Source organism: Austrofundulus limnaeus, unplaced genomic scaffold, assembly GCF_001266775.1.
Source record: "Austrofundulus limnaeus strain Quisiro unplaced genomic scaffold, Austrofundulus_limnaeus-1.0 Scaffold9, whole genome shotgun sequence".
Lineage (NCBI taxonomy): Eukaryota > Metazoa > Chordata > Actinopteri > Cyprinodontiformes > Rivulidae > Austrofundulus > Austrofundulus limnaeus.
Window position 1 is genome coordinate 571,957 of NW_013952411.1, and position 22,082 is coordinate 594,038.

General features: G+C 38.0%; 2 protein-coding genes and 1 long non-coding RNA gene across 3 annotated transcripts in view; all 3 read right to left on the minus strand.

Moving 5' to 3' along the window:
- Nucleotides 1–1,073: 1,073 nt before the first annotated feature.
- On the minus strand, nt 1,074–1,832 carry LOC106512820 (uncharacterized). The gene is made up of 3 exons (XR_001309726.1): nt 1,661–1,832; nt 1,202–1,263; nt 1,074–1,096 (listed from the first exon to the last, which is right to left on the minus strand). It is a non-coding gene; the product is annotated as an uncharacterized LOC106512820 (long non-coding RNA).
- An 8,485-nt stretch (nt 1,833–10,317) lies between these two features.
- On the minus strand, nt 10,318–13,682 carry sp5a (Sp5 transcription factor a). The gene is made up of 2 exons (XM_014001389.1): nt 13,304–13,682; nt 10,318–13,054 (listed from the first exon to the last, which is right to left on the minus strand). Exons 1-2 carry the CDS (start codon nt 13,352–13,354, stop codon nt 11,990–11,992), a joined length of 1,116 nt encoding a protein of 371 aa, XP_013856843.1. The 5' UTR covers nt 13,355–13,682; the 3' UTR covers nt 10,318–11,989.
- Nucleotides 13,683–18,600: 4,918 nt separating this feature from the next.
- myo3b (myosin IIIB) overlaps nt 18,601–22,082 on the minus strand; it is a 72,701-nt gene continuing 69,219 nt past the window's right edge. Inside the window, exon 35 of the mRNA XM_014001393.1 lies at nt 18,601–18,726. The gene's annotated coding sequence lies outside the window, so the exon portion shown is untranslated. The remainder of the gene's footprint in view (nt 18,727–22,082) is intronic.

Below are 22,082 nucleotides of genomic sequence, written 5' to 3' on the forward strand. Positions count from 1 at the left end.
TAGTCTCTGCAGAGACTAAAGGGGACCAGAAATAATTTTAAAAAAGTAAAGTAAAAAGTCTGACCGAGAGCGAGACGAGAACGAAGACGACCAAACCAGATAGTTTGTTAAACATACTTTATTTGGCAGTTCCGCTGCAAATACTGTGACGTAATAGTTCAGAAAACGTCACAGAAAACAGAAAAAAAACTGAACGGGTTGAAAAATATGACCCAAAGAGAATTTAAAGATATTAACGCAACGCCAGGAGACCAAATTAAAATTTTCTGCACTCGTAGAGACTCCAAGTACACGATAAAATGCATTTAATGGCTAAAAAGTTGAATTTTGTCTGRTATGTCCCTTTTAACAGTGTAGATGATGTAACTGGTTCTGAGACAAACTAGAAAACGACTTTCTTTCAACTTCGTCACACAGTATATAAAATAGAAGCACAGCACTTTACATATTATAGCTTCAAATGAATTAAACTTGGGCACGATGGCACAGTTAGAGTTGTCACAGATCAGCAAAAAGGACACAAATTCTCCTCTTGGCCTGAGACCTTTCTGGGTGGAGGTTGCAGGTTCTCCCCTCGTATGGGTTTTCTCTGCATATTTCAGTTTCCTCCCACAGAGCAGAAACATGCATGTTTGATTATTCTGTAACTCTAAATTGTCCCTAGGTGTGAGTGAGACCATGAATTACTGTTTGCATCACTTGTGTCCCTCTGACGGACTTGTGACCTGCTCAGGGTGTAACCCACCTCTCTCACAGTGATTGCTGGAAATAGGTATTGGCCCAGAAAGGAAACAGCAGTTAAAGATGGATGAATTAAATTTTATCAAGACGTTCCTTCTACTTCCCATACCATTCATGTCCTCTAAATATAGTTCTTGTAAATCTGTCAGAACGTTTCTGTGCCAGAAGACTTACCCTTTCAGATGTGTCCACTGGTCAACGATTCCTGCCTGGAGCAAGTGTTTGAGCTCTATCCAAAAAACGTTAAAAAAATAAAAGATAAATAAAACTAAAAACTAAAAAACCATCCAGGCTTCTGTTCTGAAGATTAAGATGTTTCACCTTCCGTTCAGGACGCTTTCTCTACTTGAAATGTCTGTAGTAGTGTGGAGTTCCAAGCTTTATAGACCTGCATTCACATGCAGAGTAACCTGAAACTACTCACCTCTCACAATGGAGGGTCATGAGGCTCTTTGTTTACCTGGCTGACATCAGACGTGTCTCTGTCACATGATGAAGGTGTGAACTGTGGTGAAACTGACACTGTGAAATGCAACAAGTTGACTTTACTTAAAAAATGTTTGCACACTTTAAAATGCAATAAATGGACTTTGCTTAAAAACGTATGCAAACACATTGTCTGAAAAGAATACATTTTGAAAACATGAAACATGTAAAGTWATGTCACCAACAACAATACATTTATTTATCTAGCCATATGGGGAAAAAAAACACGTTCCCATCAAAACTTTAAAATTTTCAGCACTGAAATCAATTTCACAAATATTTCAAACTTCTTGAAAGAACAGCAGCAGTGGATGTGGGCCGGAGTGTTTCCTTCTTCCTCGGGGAGAACAGTCAGCACTCCAAGACTTCTTCTTTTCTGGCATCCTACAAATAACCAGACTTGTAAAACTTTAAAAAAATTAACTGCCAATACCTTGGTGGTTTACCGTTGGTCACTTCTTTACTCCATTTGAATTTCTCCTGCATAACAGAAGCACGCATTAAACAATAAAACTTTTTAAATGAATTAATTGCAGCATGCTTTAAGTCTGAACAGAAAATTTACAGTGAGTCATCACTAAGTACCACGAAGGCCTTTAAGGACAAGTATTWTAGCCTACATTATGACATCAAAGCTCAAGCGGTTGTATTAAAACATAAGGAACAATTTTTGCATTTCGTCCACAAATATCAAGTAACATAACCACACTTGCTTTTTGTTTGATTTTGCAGGTATCAAATTGTACTGGTTAATCATCAACAAGGACTAATTAATAGTTGCGATATTTAAAGTGTCTAACATGCCTGCTTATATTTTAGACTCCAGTGAGAGGATAAATGTGAAAAATTCCTCTTTGTCTTTAGAAAAATAAATGAATATCTGGCCAAAGTAGTAGGGAGGTTCTTTCAAGATAACTTTACTGCTGTGACTGACTTAAAACATGACACTGCCTTGCTGATTCATGTTGTTTAGTACAAAATAAAAGTTTAATGTTATCAATAGAAACACMCTTTTATGTTAAATGACTATAAAGTCAAAAATGTAGCAAACMTTGTCCTTATACAACCCCTGGCAAAAAGTATGGAATCACCAGTTTTTGGTGAACACTCATTCAGACATTTCACTCTGTAAAACAAACTCCGATCAAAAACATGATACAATAATAAGGTCATTCCAAAGTGCAACTTGTTGGCTTTCAGGAACACTCAAAGAAATGAAGAGAAAACATTGTGGAAGTCAGTGARTCTTACTTTTATTGACCAAGCACAGGGAAAAAATATGGACTCACTCAATCCTGAGGAAAACAGTACGGAATCATGAAAAACAGATAAACAAAAGACCATTCAAAATACATCACTAGTATTTAGTTGCACCACCTTTGGCTTTTATAATGGCTTGCAGTCTCTGAGGCATGGACTTGATGAGTGACAAACAGTATTCTTCATCAATTTCAGAAGACCGGCTATTCCGAGACCGAGACCAAGACCGAAGCCAAATGTTTAGAGTTTAATAAATATTTCAGTACATTGTTTTTTTACACCACAAAATGCAAAACCTAATGGAATTAATCAACCAAAACTGCTCCTTGCTTTTAAACTAATAACTGTAGAAATAAACTAATATTAAAGTTATTAAATGCAGCGTTACATTGATACACATTCTCCAAATGGAATTCATCAGCTTATTTTCCACAATTGTATGAAAAATTAAAACAGCGAGTGTAATAAAGATTTGCCATATTCACAAATATTAAAAACTTAATCAATCAAGTTTTTTTGTATATCACATTTCAGCAACAAGGCAGTTCAAAGTGCTTTACACAAAAAAACTACAAAATTAACAGTTGAATCATTACAGTTTGTCAGGTGTCATTGTTACACATCGACATTTTTATTAATGTTTCATTTATAATGTCTTATAAGCAACTCTAAACAGGTGGGTTTTTCAGTCTTGATTTAAAGGATCAGAGTTTCGGCTGTTTTACAGTTTTCTGGGAATTTGCTCCAAATTTGCAGAGCATATAAAAGCTGAATGCTGCTTCTCCATGTTTGGTTCTGGTTCTGGGGATGCAGAGCAGATCAGAACCAGAAGACCTGAGAGGTCTGGAAGGTTGATACAACAGCAGATCTTAAATGAGTTGTGGTTCTAAGCCGTTAAGTGATTTACAAACTAATAACAGTACTTTAAAGTCTATTCTCTGAGTTACAGGGAGTCAGTGTAAGGACTTTAGAACTGGGCTGATGTGCTCTATCTTCCTGGTTTTACTCAAAATGCAAGCAACAGCATTCTGGATCATCTGCAGCTGTCTGATGGATTTTTTAGGCAGACCTGTGAAGACACTGTTGCAGTAATCAATGTGACTAAAGAAAAACACATGGATGAGTTTCTCTAGATATTGCTGAAACGTTGGTCCTTTAATCTTGGAAAGTTCGGGACATTGTTCAAATGTTTCAAAAAATGTGTGCTGAAAAGTGGCTCTAATACTTTTTACCTGATTATAAAACTTAATAGAAAGATTGCCAATATTACGGGTTAGGGTTGTATTTTTATTAATATTGTTATTAATTTGGGCAGAATAATCGATGAATAGAGGTCGGAACCTTGTTGTGGAGCATTTATTTTTTTATTTTCACCACAGGTTTTCAGTTGGGTTGAGATCTGAACTACTTGCAGGCCATGACATTGACTGAATGTGTCTTTCTCCAAGGAATGCCTTCACTGTTTTTGCCCTATGTTGATGCGTTGTCATCTTGGAAAATTATTTCATCACCACCAAACAAATGTTCAATTGAAGGGATGAGAAAATTGTCCAAAATATCAATGTAAACTTGTGCATTGATAGAAGAATTAACCACAGTCATCTCTCCAGTACATTTGCCTGACATGCAGCCCCAGACTTACTTTTTGTCTTGCTGACACCAAAACCTGGATGTCTGGCAACTATCTTTTACTCAATAATGACAAAACAGAGGTGATAGTGTTTGGGCCAAAGACCAAAAGGGATCTTGGTTTTTCTAAACATTTTAAGAACATAACGAAAACAGCCCTTTTCCAAATTCGGAACATTGCTAAAATCAGAGATTTTATTTCTTTCACTGATGCAGAAACTCTAATTCATACTTTTGTTTCCTGCCATCTTGATTATTGTAACTCTTTGTTTTCTGGTCTGCCTCAAATTTCTCTCAATCGTCTTCAATTAATACAAAACACTGCAGCTAGAGTTCTTACACGATCCCATAAATATCAGCACATCATTCCAGTTCTGTCCATTTTGCATTGGCTCCCTGTGGTTTTTAAAATCGATTTTGGCTATAGCAGAGTAGGGGCGGTTTGAGTGTCCTGGATGGATAGAAAAGTGCTTTATAAGTACAGTCCATTTACCATTTTCAAAATTTTTTGTTTGTTTTTAAATCTTTTAATGGTCTTGCGCCTTCTTATCTTTCTGAGCTTCTTAACCCAAATACCATCTCGTCACCTCAGATCAGTTAATCAATTACTCCTTTCCATTCCCAGAGCTCGACTGGTGACAGAAGGAGAGAAGGCTTTTATGGTCGGGGCTCCCAGTGTGTGCAATGCACTTCCACTAAATATTAGACAAGCCACGTCATTGTTTTCTTTTAAATCTTTACTTAATACTTACTTTTTTAATAAGGCTTTTAATATTTGATAATGCTTTTGTTTGTTTTTGGTTTTATTGTTATTGATTTGGTATATTTTGTTTCATGTTGTCTTTGATGTTTAACTTATTTTTCAATGTAAAGCACTTTGTAACATTTGTTTAGAAAGGTGCTATACAAAAAATGTTGTTGTTGTCATCGTCGTCGTCATCAAGGACTGTGGAAATTTGGTTGTTTTCTTCAGGCAGTCCTCTTCATAAATCTCAATGGAACAACACCAAACAAAAGTTCCAGCATCATCACCTTGTCCAATGCAGATTCTTGACTCATCACTGAAGATAACTTTCATCCAGTCATCCACAGTCCATGATACCTCTCCTTAGCCCATTGCAGTCTTGTTCTTTTTTGCCTAGTAAAAAAGTATAGATATAGTATCTATACTTCTACTTAAGTAATGAATGTGAATACGTTTGACACCTTTGTTTTTTGCTTAGTGGGCCTCATGCAAGAACATGTTCATATTCTTATCCTAAATTTCTCTTACTTTTGTTCGTACGAAAGGTTCGTACAAACATGTCATGTCAGATTCAACAAACTCTTCTATCTTCAGGAAAAGTGTGTAAACAAGCTGCGTAAACATGATGAATTACACCTGTTCGTATCCAGCTGGTCGTGCACAAGAAGAGGAGATTAGCATAATGTGAACAAATCTGTGTGTATGAACAATTCTTGCATGAGGCCCAATGATGGTTTTCTTTTAGCTTTCCTGTATTGAAATCTCATTTCCTTTAGGCGATTTCTTAYGGTTCRRTCACATACATTGGCTCCAGCTTCCTCCCATTTATGCTTCATCTGTTTAGTTGTACTTTTTCGGTTTTCAAGACAAATGGCCTTATGTTGTTTGTCTTGACGCTTTGATGTCTTTCTTGGTCTACCAGTATGCTTGGCTTTAACAACCATTCCATGCTGTATGTATTTGGTCCATTTCTTGGATACAGATGACTGTGAACAGCCCACATCTTTAGCAATCATGCGTGAAGAGTTACCTTCTTCAAGAAGTTTCACAATCCTCTCTTTTATTTCAAGAGACATTTCTCTTGTTGGAGCCATGGTTCTTGCCACTCCACTTCATCCAGCAGCCCTCCAAGGTGTCATGGCTGCAGGTGTTTTTAACTGCAGACTAACGAGCAGATCAAATCTGAGGCAGGTGTCCATTTAGAGAAAGGAAATTGACTGGATGTGTCCTTATTGTCTACCTCCAGTTTGAGTGATTCCATATTTTTCCCCTGCTTGGTCAATAAAAGTAACATTCACTGACTTCCACAATGTTTTCTCTTCATTTCTTTGAGTGTTCATGAAAGCCAACAAGTTGCACCCTGGAATGACCTTATTATTGTATCAAAATTTTAATCTGAGTTTGTTTTACAGARTGAAATGTCTGAATGAGTGCTCATCCAAGACTGGTGATTCCATACTTTTTGCCAGGGGTTGTAAATGGAAGAGGCCAGAGCCTGATTACAGGAACTTTTCAAAATGTTAACAATGGCAGCAAACTGGCATCAACTAACAATAACACAGAAATTTATGTACACAAAGAACAAATATGTACTTACCGAATGATATAGGCTGATGATGAAAATAACCACAAGTTCTGAGATGTGTTCAGAACCAGGCATTAATCTCTTTGGTTAGCAGGTATGCTAGTAGAGCAGGAAATGGAGTAAAGTTGATCTGAGCATGCCCAGAAAGTTAGGCGTTAACTCTTTTCAATCCTAAATCCCCAACACTTTTCAATACTTAACTTTTTTTGAGTGGACTTAACTTAAATATTTTAAGTTATCAAGCATTTTCTATCCAAAAGTTTACATCACTTAATTAAGATGAGTATAACAAACAAGTTGGTGAAATTTAAGTTAGCTTAACTTGATTTTTTTTAGTAAACAGAACACAGGAATCAGATTTAATGAAGTACTGAGGGTTTTTGAAAGTTGAAATCTGTCTTTTGGGTTGTCTTTTGTTTAGTTTTCTGTGTTTTTGTTTATTTTATTATCTCTAATGTTTCAGATCTTTATATTTTCCTCAGTCAGCCCCTCAATACTTTTCTATCCAGTCTGCCACTCTCACCTCCATCAGCTCAGCTGGGCACCATAGCCCTAGCTCTGTATTATCGGTCTCTTTTCTCCACCTCCTTGCTGGATCATCATGCCACTTTCCTTGTGTTTTCCTCCATGTCACCACCTATCTCATTGTCAGCTTTTTGTTTTGTTTGTTTAATAAAGTGTTTTATTTTCTCTTTACCTTGAGTCCTCCTGTGATTCTGCAACCTGGGTCTGATCCACCATACACCCTTACAAACCTCTTCTCAAACTTTCTATCTTTTTTGTCCAAAATATGAACATTTTGATCCGTCTTAGGGTCCTGTTGGATTTAATACTTACCGAGATCTTGATGAAAGAACAGAAATGAGTCCTTGACATATGCCCACAAGACTCATGCCCTCATAGTGACAAAAATAAACACAAAGAAAAGCACACAGAATTAATTTTTTTTTAGTAGCAACACATTGCATCACAAAAATAACACATAAGATTTATATCAAATTATCATGCATTATACATTGATCACATTATAAACGTAAGCATATTGTATGAGATTAAAAATACTCCTTGATATTTTTATGCCAAATTGCCAGGCATACTTCAGTCAGATGCTTTCCCCAAGCCCTGGTGCAGATTTTTGAGGCTCCATTTGATGATATTGCTTTGTGCTTTTAAATTGTCTGTCCTAAGGTACTAAGTGAACACTGTTAAAAAGATCTGCTCAAAGAAACTCACCTCCTAACATGTAACTGCTCAGTTTTGCTGTAAAATATCAATGAAAAAGAAGGTTAGAAGGTGAGAACTGAAATCAAACTCAAACAATTGCATATATCATGCACTGTAAAAAATGAAATGTTGAATTTACTTAACCATGTTATGTTACCTGGTTCCACTTGACTGAGATGAGTAAATTCAAATCAATATACCAGTTTTTTTTTAGCCAAAGAACATGAGTATGTTGCTTTGAATTTACTCAACTCAGTTAAGTGGAACCAGGTAACATAACATGGTTAAGTAAATCCAACATTTCATTTTTAGAGTGTGCCTTAGGTGTTTTGAAATTTGAAAACATTGTGAGCTTTCGTCTTGTGAGTTTTTGTACGTACACCAACAGAAACACTACAGACATTCTCCAAACCTGTCCTGACAGGGCTTTTACCAAATCAGCAAAGAAATCTGAAAAACAGAACAGAACAGGCAGAGGAGCAAAAACATCATCCCATGTTACCAGAATATCTGGAAAACTCAAAGGGATCTCAGTACATTTTAAACCCAACAGGACGCTCTTGTCCAGAACTCCCAAATCCAAGTTGAAGAAATGAAACAACCTTTAGACGCATGGCCTAACACAGGTAGCTCTAGCTGTGCATCTACATCTCAAGGATAAAAACCAAAAATTCATATTTTGAAAGATGTTATGTCAAACAAATAATTCCAGTTTAATCTGCCTTTGAATCTAAACACTATCATCATCCTCATTAATGAGTCACTTCTCCATCAATTCCATTAATCTGCAGGGCTTTAATTAGATCAAGGCCCAGTAGTACCAGTGATCAAGTTTACACTGTAAAGAACGATTTTGAAATGTTTTTTTATTTGCTACATATGTTGTGTCTTGTGGCAGCCAATGATTGGTAGGTATCGGTCACAAACATTGGGTTCTGTCAGTGAACATTGTACACAATGTTGCTTGCAGTTTCTGTTGACAAAGGCTCCACTGTTTCCAGTTAAATCCAGGACACGGGGTTTTTCCTGCCGTCCTGCAGTGTTGATTTGGCAACTGATTTTATCAAACGTTGCAGCCTAACAATGTTGACACACATCATTACCAGCCCATGACCACTGACTTCACTCAATACAACCAYGTGATTTGCATTCTTTGGTCCCTTTTTCTTGCAGTTATCACAATTTACCTCAGCCACAGGACAGATTTTCTTTAAACGTTAACAATGTGTTTATCTGATCCATACATGACACAACAATGTTATCACTTGCCTGTTGAACATAAGATAGAGGTCCATGTGTTTGAGCTATTTGTCTTCCTCTTTTCCCACAAAAACTCAGATTTACTGTGTCTACAGTCTGTACAGGTGCAGGTGCTGAATTCAGAACTGAGAGCAATGCAGAGATTCTTACCTGCGTTCACTTGGCGACGGTGACATGTTGTGATTTCATCGACATGTTGCACACATTGTCTTTGCACCCCGACACAGTTACTTGATAAAATGTCTTTCAAGTGCAGTCATGGTATCATCAAACCTTGCACCTTGTTCTTAGCGTGTAGAACCGATGCTGTCCTTCTGGACCTGAGCAGTGTGATAAAACAACACAGTCTTGCCTTCAGCCATTTGTTTGCTCAAGTCTTTTTGACGAGCATGTAATTGTCAAATCTTTGCTGCCATGTTGTAAATGTGATGGAGGCCGACCAGCGTGATGCAGCAAAGGTAGAAGACTTACTCCTCATTGCCAATTTTGTGTGACAGTTTTTAAAAACGCTGGCCAAGTTTTTTTGGTTTTAATGACATTTAACTTTAGGAAGTAGTAGTCACATCACTCCACAAAGTAATCCACTAAAAACCTGAGGAGCGTCTCCACCCTAAAGCAGATAAATTAACACGCGGGACGAGAGGCGAACTTGTTAATGACAACAGCTTTTGAGAAGCGACAATATTTCCTGTGTTTTAAACTCACAATATCCACTTACCAAACCTGCATTGAGTTTAAAAATGGAAAGTTTATTTGCTAAAATGTGGACTATATTTGCTTAAAAAAAGGGAGATAAGCTGTTTTTAGGACTAAACATCATTTACCATCAGAGGCAGTTTCTAAAATTAAAAAACAAAAAACAAAATATCAAACCTATGAGATGTAAGAAACAGTTTTATATTTGTCAATTTGTTTGTATTTTAATACTTTACATAGATTATAAATTCCTATATCCATAATAGTTGTTTAACACACACACTCACRCATCCAATATGATCATCTGATAGAACAGTGAAACTTTTTCATGTAAATTCATCTTTTTTATTCAATTATTTTAAAAAGCCTTATTTGAAATACTGCTAAAAAACAGCAACTAATTTAAAAGCTAGTTTAATTTGTGCTTGTCATTTTTTTAAGCTCATCATTTGATATTTTACATTATGAGACAAGACTGTTTTTTTTTTAGCCACACAATTTGTTTTACTTTTTTACTAATAGTTTTGTGAATGCTTAACTGAAAGGCTTTAACTGACAAAAATACTTCAGGGACACACATACAACTTCTCACTGTCAGTGCAAAGAGTTATATTTAGTTTGTCACTGTCTGCATACAAAATGTGTTTAACAAGACATTATTTAGGATGTTGTTTACTCATTGATAACGAAACATGTTTTTTATTTTTATTTTTTTAATTAATCAGATTTCAGGGTGTTTTTGACAGGATGTTTTTGGTCTAATGAGCCACTGCAGAGCACAAAAGGGGGCGCTGTTGAGGCAGAAACCCTGACTGACAGCTTCCTCTCCCTCTCATCCTGACAGTTTCATTGAACCCACATGAGACAGAAATGACAACAGAGTGACTGCAGGTTTTACTTACTGACTGAAGAGGACAGATGAATCACCGTATCGCTGTTCAGATCAGCAGTTCATCGCTTCTTCCGCGATGCTGATGAGTATCAGGGAGGGACAGAGCTTTGAGATGAAGTTAAATTTTATTTCCATAAGGCTTGTGGGAAAATGAGTGGAGGAAGTCAACATGAAACAGTTTAGAAGTGATCAGAAGGATGGATCAAACAAGAGGCAGGTTGAAACGCCTCAACCCTGGAAAAGATCCAATCCTCAGCTGAAGCTGAAATAAAAACCTGCATCAAACTTAAATCTTTGAATCATGAAACACATTAAATCTTTTGCTAATGACAAATTCACTGATTGTCACTTTTTTTGTCACTGCAAAGGACAAATCGAACAACTAAAGAAACAAACATTTGCGCTCTTTAGAAGCAGAAAAAATGCACAATTATTTGCATTTCTTTACATGTCGTCTCTGAAAAGGAGTAAAAGTTAATTGTACGATATAAAGTATGATGTTAACGGTTTCTGGATGGATAATAAACATTTAAGGGTCTCAGATCTGTGGCTGGCATGGAGTTAGTTATATTTAATGAATCAGTTTTTGCTCATTTTTTAAAAWTTTTTTCATTGTAGGTGGCTGAATTTGCAACTTAATTTCCAAAGATTACAGAAATTGTTCACTCCGCATCAACTTATATTTTGCCGCCTTTTGGTATAAAACTAATGCTCAAATCCAGTCAAAACAGCTCCGATTAACCAGAATAGTAACAAACTGCAGCGGTAGATAAAAAAAATAGCCATTTCTCAGGTTCCAAACTGAATTAACCTCTGAAAACATTTTATTTTTAAGAGTTGCCCCAATGATCTAAAAATTAAACTAGATTTTCTAGATGCAAAATCTAAACAGCAACAATTCACAGAACTTGTGTACATTTCTCCAGATAATATTTAAAGTAAGAAAGCAGCTCAGATCAGGTGAGGAGGGAACGCTGAATGAATTCCTCTCAGATCTGAAAAATGTTAGAACTTTTATTCTCACACAGTATTTGGGTCATGTCAACAATAGCAGATCTTTTCAAGAGCATGCTTAAAAAAATCAAAAACTAAACAAAAAAAAAAMMRRAAAAAAAAACACCCCCTTATGGAGCAAAAAGCAGACACTTTCATTCAACAAAAGCTATTAAATATCATTTATAGGGGAGTGAAATCTTCCACCGAAGACATGGATSAAAAACACAAGCTGAAAACTTGTCTGCCTTATGATTATAGACAGTGAATCCAAACTTGTGAACTTTTCCTTGGTCCCAAAATGAACTCGTTTAATAAACTTTATATTTACACAGAAATGTGCTACACAGACCAGCAAAAACTACTGTCAGGATGGAGAGGGTTAGAGGAAGCTGCAGCTCATGGCGCACTTTAACTATGACTGTATTGCACTAACTGTTAACTGGATGTGTACAGTTTCAGGTGAGAGCAGGAGGTGTTACATGTTCCTCGTGTCCTCTCTTTTGACGTGGTCCAGCGTCTTGTCGTGGCACTTGCTCTTTTTGTTCTGGTGCGTTTTGACGTGTTTGGCCAAGTGGTCACTCCTCATGAACCTCTTGCAGCAGTCCGGACAAACAAAGCGCTTCTCCCCGGTGTGAGTCCTCAGGTGTCTCTGCAGCTCGTCCGAGCGCGTGAAACTTTTGCCGCAGAACAGCCAGTTGCACACGAACGGCCGCTCCCCGGAGTGCCACCTCAGGTGCGCCTTCAGGTGCGACGTCTTGCCGTACACCTTCCCGCAGCCCGGGATGTGGCAGATGTGCTGCTTCTTCTTGCCCGGCTCGTCGCTGGAGGCGGACGACTGGCAGTTCGGACACCGGCACCGCCTGCACCTGCGCGCGGTCGCCAGCGGGGACTTGGTGTGCAGCAGGGCGGCGATTTGCGTCTGGTACTGCGCGAAGTCCGAGTGGCCCAGGACCAAGCTCCTCTGCAGCTGGAAGCGGTGGGGACCCAGAGGGGATGAGTGGCCCACGTGATGGTTTCCCTGCTGGAGGCTCCACCACGGGATCTCCTCCCCTGCGCTCGGGGACAACTGTCTCTGCTGCTGGTGGACAAGTCCGGAGGGGCCCACGAAGCTCGGCATGGCGGGCGGAATGGGGGTCGGCGCTGCGTAACTGACAGCCGGGACGTAGGTCGGAGGACAGGTAGACTGCATGGAGCAAGGTAACATCTTGACGGGGGAGAAGTCATAGGGGTAGGAAGGGTCCGCCGGAGGGGTGAGGGGCAGCTCGTGGTGGGAGCTGAAGGAGCTCTGGATGTGCGCAGACAGCTGAGGCTTGGCGGATAGTCCGAACGTGGAGTTGGTGGCCAGGCTGCTTTGGGGGGCCCCGTCATTAGTCCACGGGTGAAACAAACGCGAAGGGGAGCCCAGAGTGGGGTCGTAGGGGACCTGGAGGAAGTCTGGAGGGTTGGATCCCGGGTGATGCCCGATCCGGTTACAAGTTGCAGCCAGGAGAGCCAGCGGAGAGTGCTTACAGTTCTCTGGAGACGAGTTGGGAGTGCGGTCCTGGAGAGCAGAGACACAAATCAACAATCAAAAATAATACCAAACTAAAAGTCTTTCATTTTGCATCCAATCGCGGATAAATAAGACAAAAAAATAGTATAAAAGTTGGAGAAGTTTTGCAGGAAACGCACAAAGAATCGATCAAACTAGAGTTAACCATTAGAGCCCCCCTGCACCGACCAGGCGCCTAAATGAAAAATAAATTAACACGTTTTTAAAGTTAATAAAGTGTGTTAAACTTGCACAAACCTGGAGAAAAGCGTGCAGGGTTTCATTCCGCAGAACAGCCACCGCTGCCATGATGAACGTCCTCCTCCTCACAGGGTTTATAGAAAACAACTAATATCAACAACAAATATTTTTTAGTGAAAAATGTGGAAAAAAACAGATCGTCGCGCAGGCTCTCCGGTGCCTCCTCTCTCCGATATATCCTCGGTGTATCTGAAGAGTGAGGGATCACTTCTTAGAATTTGATAAGGACTTTGGTGGGCCGCCAGCCAGTCAGAAATAAGATTTATTACTTTGAAGTTTGCCGCTGCCCAATCATCAAAGAATAGCGGCTCTTTGAGAGGGGAAAGCAAATCCTTTGAATCCACAAAGCTCCTATGGTGTGTTTGTTGGTCTGGATAAAGGAGCTGATTATTAGGGGGGTTGGGAAGGGAGGAGATAAAGGCGGGACAATTAATGAAGTAATCACTATGTGGGAAATGTATATACACAAATAATTGGATTTTCTCGATCAAAGACCTCCGTGCCGCCTGGAGACCCCGGTATTGGATGCTGTAGTCATCTGATCCTCTTTTTGTAATTAAGGATTTGTAGCAGAACCTTATGTGACAATGTGACATTGTTATCTCTGGAGATCTCCAAGAGGCTGTTTGATGGGGAGAGAGGAGACCAAATCAAGTGACTCAACACAAAGTTCTCATCTCTGAAGGATCTGTGCCTCTTTTACATTTCTAATTTGAATTGAAATTTGGCTTTGTTGTGCCTTTCAACCACAGCTTGGCATTAAACACTTAATTATACCCTCTCTGAATTATTTAAATACTTATTTCCCCCCCATCTTCAACTATTTCAATCAGTTATTTTATCAGAAGCTCACTCTTTCCTTCCCTTTAAGCAATAAAATTGGCTCTGTTGACGAACCCACAGAAAAACACCCAGCAGTGCAGGTGAAGATCCTTTAAAGTCCTTATTGCAAAAATGAAAAACATAAAATAAAGGCAATACTGAGCTATATCAAATGGAACAGTTTGAAAGAGTTTACTTCTCTAGCTTTCCAGTTATGTTAATATAGGATACTGAAATGCAGGTACGCATTAAATGTAAATAAAGCACTTTCATCTGCAGACTTTAGCCAACAAATCTGAGCTTAAATACGCACCGGTACGTTAAAACTATCAAACATCTCAATTCCAAATGGCTCCTCCATGGATGTTGTCATTGTTGACCTGTTTTCAGTCACTTTGGAGGTTTTCAAAGGTAAACACACATGTGGTAATTGGTAACTGGTCACAAATTCTGCTTATTAATTTCAAATTTAATAACATAAGCAAAAAAAAGTGTTGATTTTTTTTTCTTACTTTACCTTTTTCATGACATTGCAACAAATACTTTTAATGTTTAACCTGGACTTTAAATGTCTTAATGCAGAAAAATAACGTACAAAGTACCACAACCAAACAAAACTGCAGCGAATCGTTTAAGTAATGTTTATCAGTGCTGAAATAATGTGTCATACTGTTTAATGAAGGCAAAACTATGCATCTTTCAAAAGATAATGTCCCAAACTTTKATTCTTTTTTTTATTTTGGCAAAAATGATAAAGTTGCAGTTCAGCTCTGTGATCTTTATCTGGCTTCCCTGCAGAAACAATCACTGTCCTCTCAACTATAGTTTGGAGCGGCAGATTTTGAATTAGATCTGTTCCTTTGAAGGGATTAATGTTCCCAGTCCTCTCCCACGGCTTTAGTCATGAGGGAAAGGGGGAGTCCTGCTGGGCTGAACTGGAGCCATGTTAAAACTACAACGCTGGCTGTGGGAGAGATGTAGTCACATCCAAAAAAAAAAAAAAATAAAAATAAAAATCACTGGAGATTAACCTTGTTTACATCAAGTTATAGCAGCTGTAGTGACTGATTTTGTCTTATTAAAAGTGTAGGAGATTCAGCAAACATAAAGATTCCTGCTTGAAAAATGCTTTTTAAAATGATGAATTTTTAGTTTTGTGTGCAGAAGTCACTAACATAAATTAAATAAACGAGTCACAGTACAGGATGCTTTGCAAATGTTATAATAATTTACCCGCCAACAAAACCCCTTTTTATGTAATCTTATTAATGGGACCAGTTGTTTCTCYGCACAAGTTGTACTTTACTGATAATTTGACACACAATGTCTCAAAAGAGCAAAAAAAAAAAAAAAAGGTTACTTATCATAGTCATGTCGGCATCATGTGAAGAAGTCCATTCCCCATAATGTTTTTGTTCATTTTTTTTCTTTTTCAGTATTGATAAGTGTAAATTGTTTTACAAGAAAGTRAGCTAAAATTACAAAAAGGAAGCAAAACAGCAAAAAATGTTACCTTCACAAATTTTTGCATTGTTTGAAATATTTTTTAAAGCAGTATAACTTGTTAAATCTCTTAAAACCTATATCTCTCAGAACTAAAAGATGCAGGTCTTCTTTAAAGTGGTCTCCACCCTGAATTTGTATGATTGGCCTAATTTAACGAGTCAGTAAGGTAAGCAAGCTAAAAGATAAATAGATTTTGTTGTCCAGACTTTGACATGTATTTAGGAAAGTTTTGGTTATTAAATACAGAATAACAGTAAACATAGATGTCTTCTGGTTGCGTTTTGTCAAAATATGGTGCGATGAGCATTAAACAGCATCTCAACAATGTGCAAACAGTTTACATTGCCTAAAAGTGTAATATAGGTCACTACCTTAAAGATATAAGAAAAACACAATTTAAAGGTTCAAAATGTTTTGTTTTTGTAGCATGAATTTAATTTATTGTAAAACAGAGCCTGAAATTCCTCGAAGTCTAAGCAAAAATAAAGCTTCCTGTTTTGGGACACCCACTTCCTGACCAGACCAATCCCATTTCACAAGTCCAACCTGCACATTCAGAACACCCTGATCTCTTATGTTCTGCAGAGATCTCCACTTTAAACTCATCTCCTCTTCACAAATGATGCATCATTAAAGTCACATATTACCCTCTGCTTCCCTGCTGTCCATACACTGTATTAGMCTTTAGGAGGTAACTGAGCTTCAGCGACTTAATTGTCATTAAGTTGACACCTGTGACAGGCCGTTATCATCATCGTACTGCCAGAGCACAGATGTTTTCATTGTACTGATTAATTTTGTTTTTAGCTTCAGTAACTGTTTTAGTCCATTAACACTCTTATTTTTCTAAAAAACAAACAAACAAACAAACAAAAAATCTCAATTTTCACTTCATGTTCTGGGTCAACATCCATGTGCAGTTTTAATGTGAGATTCTGAAACAAAGACTGTTAACACCGAGAGACTAGAAACCAGCCTTTAGTAATACTGACAGTCTCAAATAAGAGCAATAAACGTGCATTTTTTTTTACAAAATTTTCTTGGAATTTTTTTCTCGTGCTGTGAAGTCATTTTTTGTTGAAATCCCAGGTAAACGTCTCGTGCTCTAACATGCTCTTTCATGTTAAACCAGCAAACTGTGAAAGCGGAAGGTGGATCCGCCTTAAAAGAACAACAAAATCCTCAACAGCAGTAATAATTTACAAACATTAGAATTGCAAAATAAATTCATGATTTAGTGCGGATGTCAGCGATAGGTAGACGTACTGTACATGCAGGCTGATGTGACAAACTCATGTCTGAAAACTGTGATTTTTTTTTGCCATCAGCAACAAAAATGTCGATATCCTTTCAGCTGAGCCCTAAATTCAAGCTCCGATTTTTTGTGCATCTTAATAGGAGCCCAGCTGAGCGATGAATTTAATGCAGGACTTTGACACAGTTTCTTAGAAATTTGTGGCTCTGGGCTCAAATTAGTTTACTTGCTCCAAAATGTTACAATCTTATGGCCAGAGTGTCAAGAGTAATAACTTCAACACAGCAGTGGTTTGTTTGAATAAAAAAGAATTTCTTATAMAGATGAACACAGCTGGGGCACCCTCTTTTGGGTATTTCACGATTCTTAAGTGAATAAAATGTTGGACTTTAAGACTCATTTTTTAGTTCACAAGCACCGTGTCCTGCAAAGTGTTTGAACAGCCAAACAGCTAATATATATACATATTTTCAAATAGCAAACTGTACACAGAAAACAAAACAAAAAAAATKKATAGGTCTTCTGGACGGGTTCTTCTCTAATGAAACGTTTCGTCTCTCCTCCAAGAGACTTCTTCAGTCTGAGAGTTTCAGGCAAAATTCAGGCTTTTGAGCCCTGCCTCCATGTGACTGATACTCACATCACATGGCTATCGTTGACACCTAATTAACACTTATTGTTAACAGGGGGTGGAGTGATACTGACAAAAGCAGCACTGTAGGAGGGGGACAACTGAAAACGGAGGCCTCCACCTCTGTTTAATGATGGACGGTCTTTCTTCACAAAAATAGCTTCTTTYACTCCTCTCTCAAACCAACGTTCCTCTCTATCAAGAATGAGAACATCCTCATCTCTGAAAGAGTGACCGCTGGCCTGTAAATGAGTGAAAACTGCAGAGTTCTGGCCATTAGATGTAGCTCGTCTGTGTTGGGACATTCTTTTGARCAGTGGCTGCTTTGTTTCCCCGATGTATAACTGGTCACAGTCCTCCTGGCACTTAACAGCATATWCAACATTGCTCTGTTTGTGCCAGGGCACCGGATCTTTGGGGTGAACCAGCCTTTGCTGTAATGTGTTTTGGGGTTTGAAAGCCACTGGGACATCATGTTTAGAAAATAAACGTCTCAGTTTCTCCGAAACACCYGCAACATACGGAATAACCACTGGTTTGGGTCTGGGTTTGGGGTCTTCATTTTCACCTGAAGGTTGCATGGAATCCTGTCTGTGTTTCCTGTCTGCTTTCAGGAAAGCCCAGTCAGGATAACCACACTGCTCCAGGGCCTGTCGTGTGTGTGATTTCTCTTTCTGCCTGGCTCCTGGGTTTGTAGGGACACTGTCTGCTCTGTGGTACAGAGTCCTGATCACTCCTAACTTGTGTTCCAGTGGGTGGTGGGAGTCAAAACGCAAATACTGGTCAGTGTGGGTTGGCTTACGATATACGCCAGTTTCCAACCGTCCTCCATCCGAAACCGAGACATCGCAATCCAGGAACGCCAACCTGCCATTTTTTACATCCTCTCGTGTGAACTTTATATATTCATCCACAGAGTTGATGTGATCAGTGAAATGTTGGACTTCCTGGGCTTTAATTTTAACCCAGGTGTCGTCAACATATCTGAACCAATGGCTCGGTGAYACCCCTGAAAAGGTAGTTGTATTGGTAAGGTAGTCTATTGTACACAGAAAAGAATATTCTGTTGGTCAAATTGTGATTTTTTTCAACACATTTATTTGACTCATATAAAACAACATTTTGCTACAAATAAATGTACATTTACAATAGAAGTGTAGTCTCCAGATGTGGTTTGGTTCTGTGCAAAAGGGTGAAGAAGGCAACCTGGGGAAAAAAGAACAAAAGCATCATTACACACGTGTTAAAATATTAGCATCAAAATAATTTTAGATGGGTGATTCACGCTTGCGTTAGTGAGGTTGTGAAGCCGTCAGAATGCCTGATCTKAGCAGACTGACAGCGAGGACTGTGGAGCTGACAGTCATGGAGCAACGCCACAACAGCATGAACTTTTTTTTTTTTACTTTTTGTATTCTCTGGACAGTTGGAGGAGAAAAAAAAAGCAGGTTCCACATCTGTCTCCTACAAGATATTTCAGAGACTTTGGAGGGGTTTGTGTGTGTGAGAGTGAGTGTGTGGGAGAGACAGATGGGGGAGAAGGGGGGAAGAGATGCTCGAGGCTACTGGGTACTTGAGCCGCTGTAATGGTGTCTCGTATGAGAAAACATCTGTGAATTTCCTCAGTGATCTACAACAAAGTATAACTCAGAGCAGTCACTCAGCAGACCTTTGAAGTTGCTGTCTGACAGAAAGCTGCCATTGTTCGCAGCCCCCCAACACACAGAAACTCCAACTTTGGTCTCACTAATTTTCCCTGCAACGCGATACAACTCTCCCTCCTCTGCACCCCCTCCTGAGCTCTCTCTTCCAAACCTATGAAGGCACAGATCTCTGCATATTCAAGAGCAAACAGCGACGACTTGGCAGTGTGCAGGGTTGGCCGCGGGTCACGGAAGGCGGGGCAGGTCATTTTACCTCCTCTCAGCCCACCCTGGATGCGTTAATCCAACCTTAAAGAGGAAAAGGCTGCCCCCTCTGTGATGATATACAAGGTGCCTGCCTGCAGTGCTCTCTCAGGAGAAATTAGGATAAAAAGACATCACCTTCAAACTGAGACGTCATGGAAAAAAAACAGCTCTCAGACATTCAACTGATGTCAGTGTTTAGGAGCGACTAAGCATACATTTATTACGCATAGAACTTCAAAAATGTGTTTACTCTGCTAGAAATGCTTTGGTTACGTTGCCTCTCCAGAGTGCTGCAGAGAAAAGTCTTATTTATAGGCTTCATAGGACTTTTAGTTAGTGTTACAGCGAGGGACTTTGAGAAAATATTTCTCATCTGTGGCAGTTCAGGCTTGCACATCAGATTATTGACTCACCTTATGAAGGCATAAAGAAGAGAAACACATGCACATATGTAAAAACTAAAAYATTTGTTTGCAGGCTTATCATCCAGAGTCAAATATTTATACAAAATGATGTTTCTTAAAGACTATAATGACAAAAACATCTTGTAGAGTTGAATTATTGATTAAATTAACTTTTATACAGTCAAAGTCACATTTAAAGTTATTGAGAAAGTTTTAGACAAAAAAAGTTTTACACCCTCAGTTTACATTGTTAAATGAGGACAAGTTCAGTTCAGAGCAGTGGTTATGAAAGTTGTGGTTCAGACCCCACTATGGGTCTGGAAAAATTAAGGTGAGGTCTTGAAAGGATTTTCAGGATTAATTACACTTAAAAATGAAGAATAMCTTTTTTTTTGCCTTAGTTGTCACAAAAAAGTGAGGCTACTTAAAAAGGATGAAATTAGCATAATGAATATTGTTACTATGTCCTTGTTTATTTGACTGGATACTAAAGGTGTACGGACAAAAGCTAAAAAGACAAAGCTCACAACCTTAATGAAAAAAAGAGACAAAAGCTCATATTTTTATATTTAAAACATGTTAAAACATGTATGTGAGACCTCAGAGCAGCTCCCACATTCCTTATTCTGACTTGTTCTCACATTCTAACCTTCAACATCTTATATTTTACAAATATATTTKTATTTACTCGAGCAAGAATGAGCAGTTACAGTGTTAGAGAGTTTAAATCTCATGCAATATGCTTACATTTGTAACATGATTTGTTACATGATAATACTTTAGTGATATCAATCTTATGTGTTATTTCTGTGATACAATGTGTGGTTAATAAAACATGTATAATTTGTGAATTGAAGAAAAATGATTGTGTTTCACTGTAGCTGTGTTTCCATAAATGTTTTTTTTATTTTTGCATTTTGAAGTATCCCATTAGAAAAGGTTGAAGGAAACTGCAAATTAAAAGAAAATGGTAAGAAAAGAGTTTTTACGCTCACTTGAGGTGGTTTTTTGATTTTCTGAAGGAGCGTTAATGTGAAAAAGTGGAGATGGAAACACATTTACCTAATGATTGATCAGCTGTGTCTTCCTGGATGTTCTCATRATGCAAAGAGAATTGCATTTCTTTCTCTACATCTCCGGACAGCATGCAGCATCGCCAAAATTAGCTGATATGACAGGATAATTACAACTTGCCCAATAGCAACACATTCCTGAAAACCTCTCAGYTGTCCCAAGATATGTGGTCCCAGTTTACTACAGCCGTGCACAATGTCAATGTCTGACATAATTACACTTTGTGTAGCCTGGTCGATTCGCTCCAAAAACAGATGGAAACATGCTTGATTCACTTTTCTTTTTTGCAACTTGCTTAAAAATAGGATGGAAACATGGTTACTGATTCTTAAATGCACCACACATTTTTGTTTTTTCATTAAGATGTCTGAACTACWTTGTGATAAATCAAATATGTAATTATATACTGTGATAGCAGGTTAGTATTTGGCTAAGCTGAAATGGTGTATGGCCTAATTCATTTGCAATTRAATGTTCAAGYCTARAATCRGAATCTGTCCTTTGGTTTGTTCTTGTCTACTCAGTAAATAAAACATTTTCTCACAAGTTTTGTCTCTTTTTTTTTAGTTTAAGGCTGTGAGCTTTTGTCTTGTGAGCATTTRTCAGGGACTTGATTCAAATGTTTATCAACCCAAAATAGCTGGGMGCACAGGTCTCTGCTTCTGTTATTTTGTGGGTCAAAAGCTGAAAAGTTCGTGAACCAGTGGATTACTGGACTGTGGTTTGCTAGATTTAAGATACTATCAGCCAAAAACGGACCAAAACACAAAGAAAAATGTTATTATGCAGTTCAAAATATTCATCCTACATTATTCATCATATTAATTCTTGTAATTTGTTGTATGCTTTYGTTTAAAACAGAAGTTTTTGCATAAATGAAACTGGTAACCTAATCTGGTTTCACAAAGTATCACCAGATGAAACCATGGACTTGAAGGCTGAGAAAAAACGTTTGTAAAAAAAAAACAAGATCAAAATAGATTTATTTAGTTTTTAGTGGATTGGTATAAATTGAAGTGACGTTTTGCATTTGAAAAATCTACACTTTTTGATATTCATAATAAATTACTCAATTGTTTTCAGGGCTTTATTTGCAAGAGTTATTTATGTCAAAGCAAGACAAGGTAAGAAACATTGATTATTAATTTATAAAACTATAAAAATAAAGTAAAAC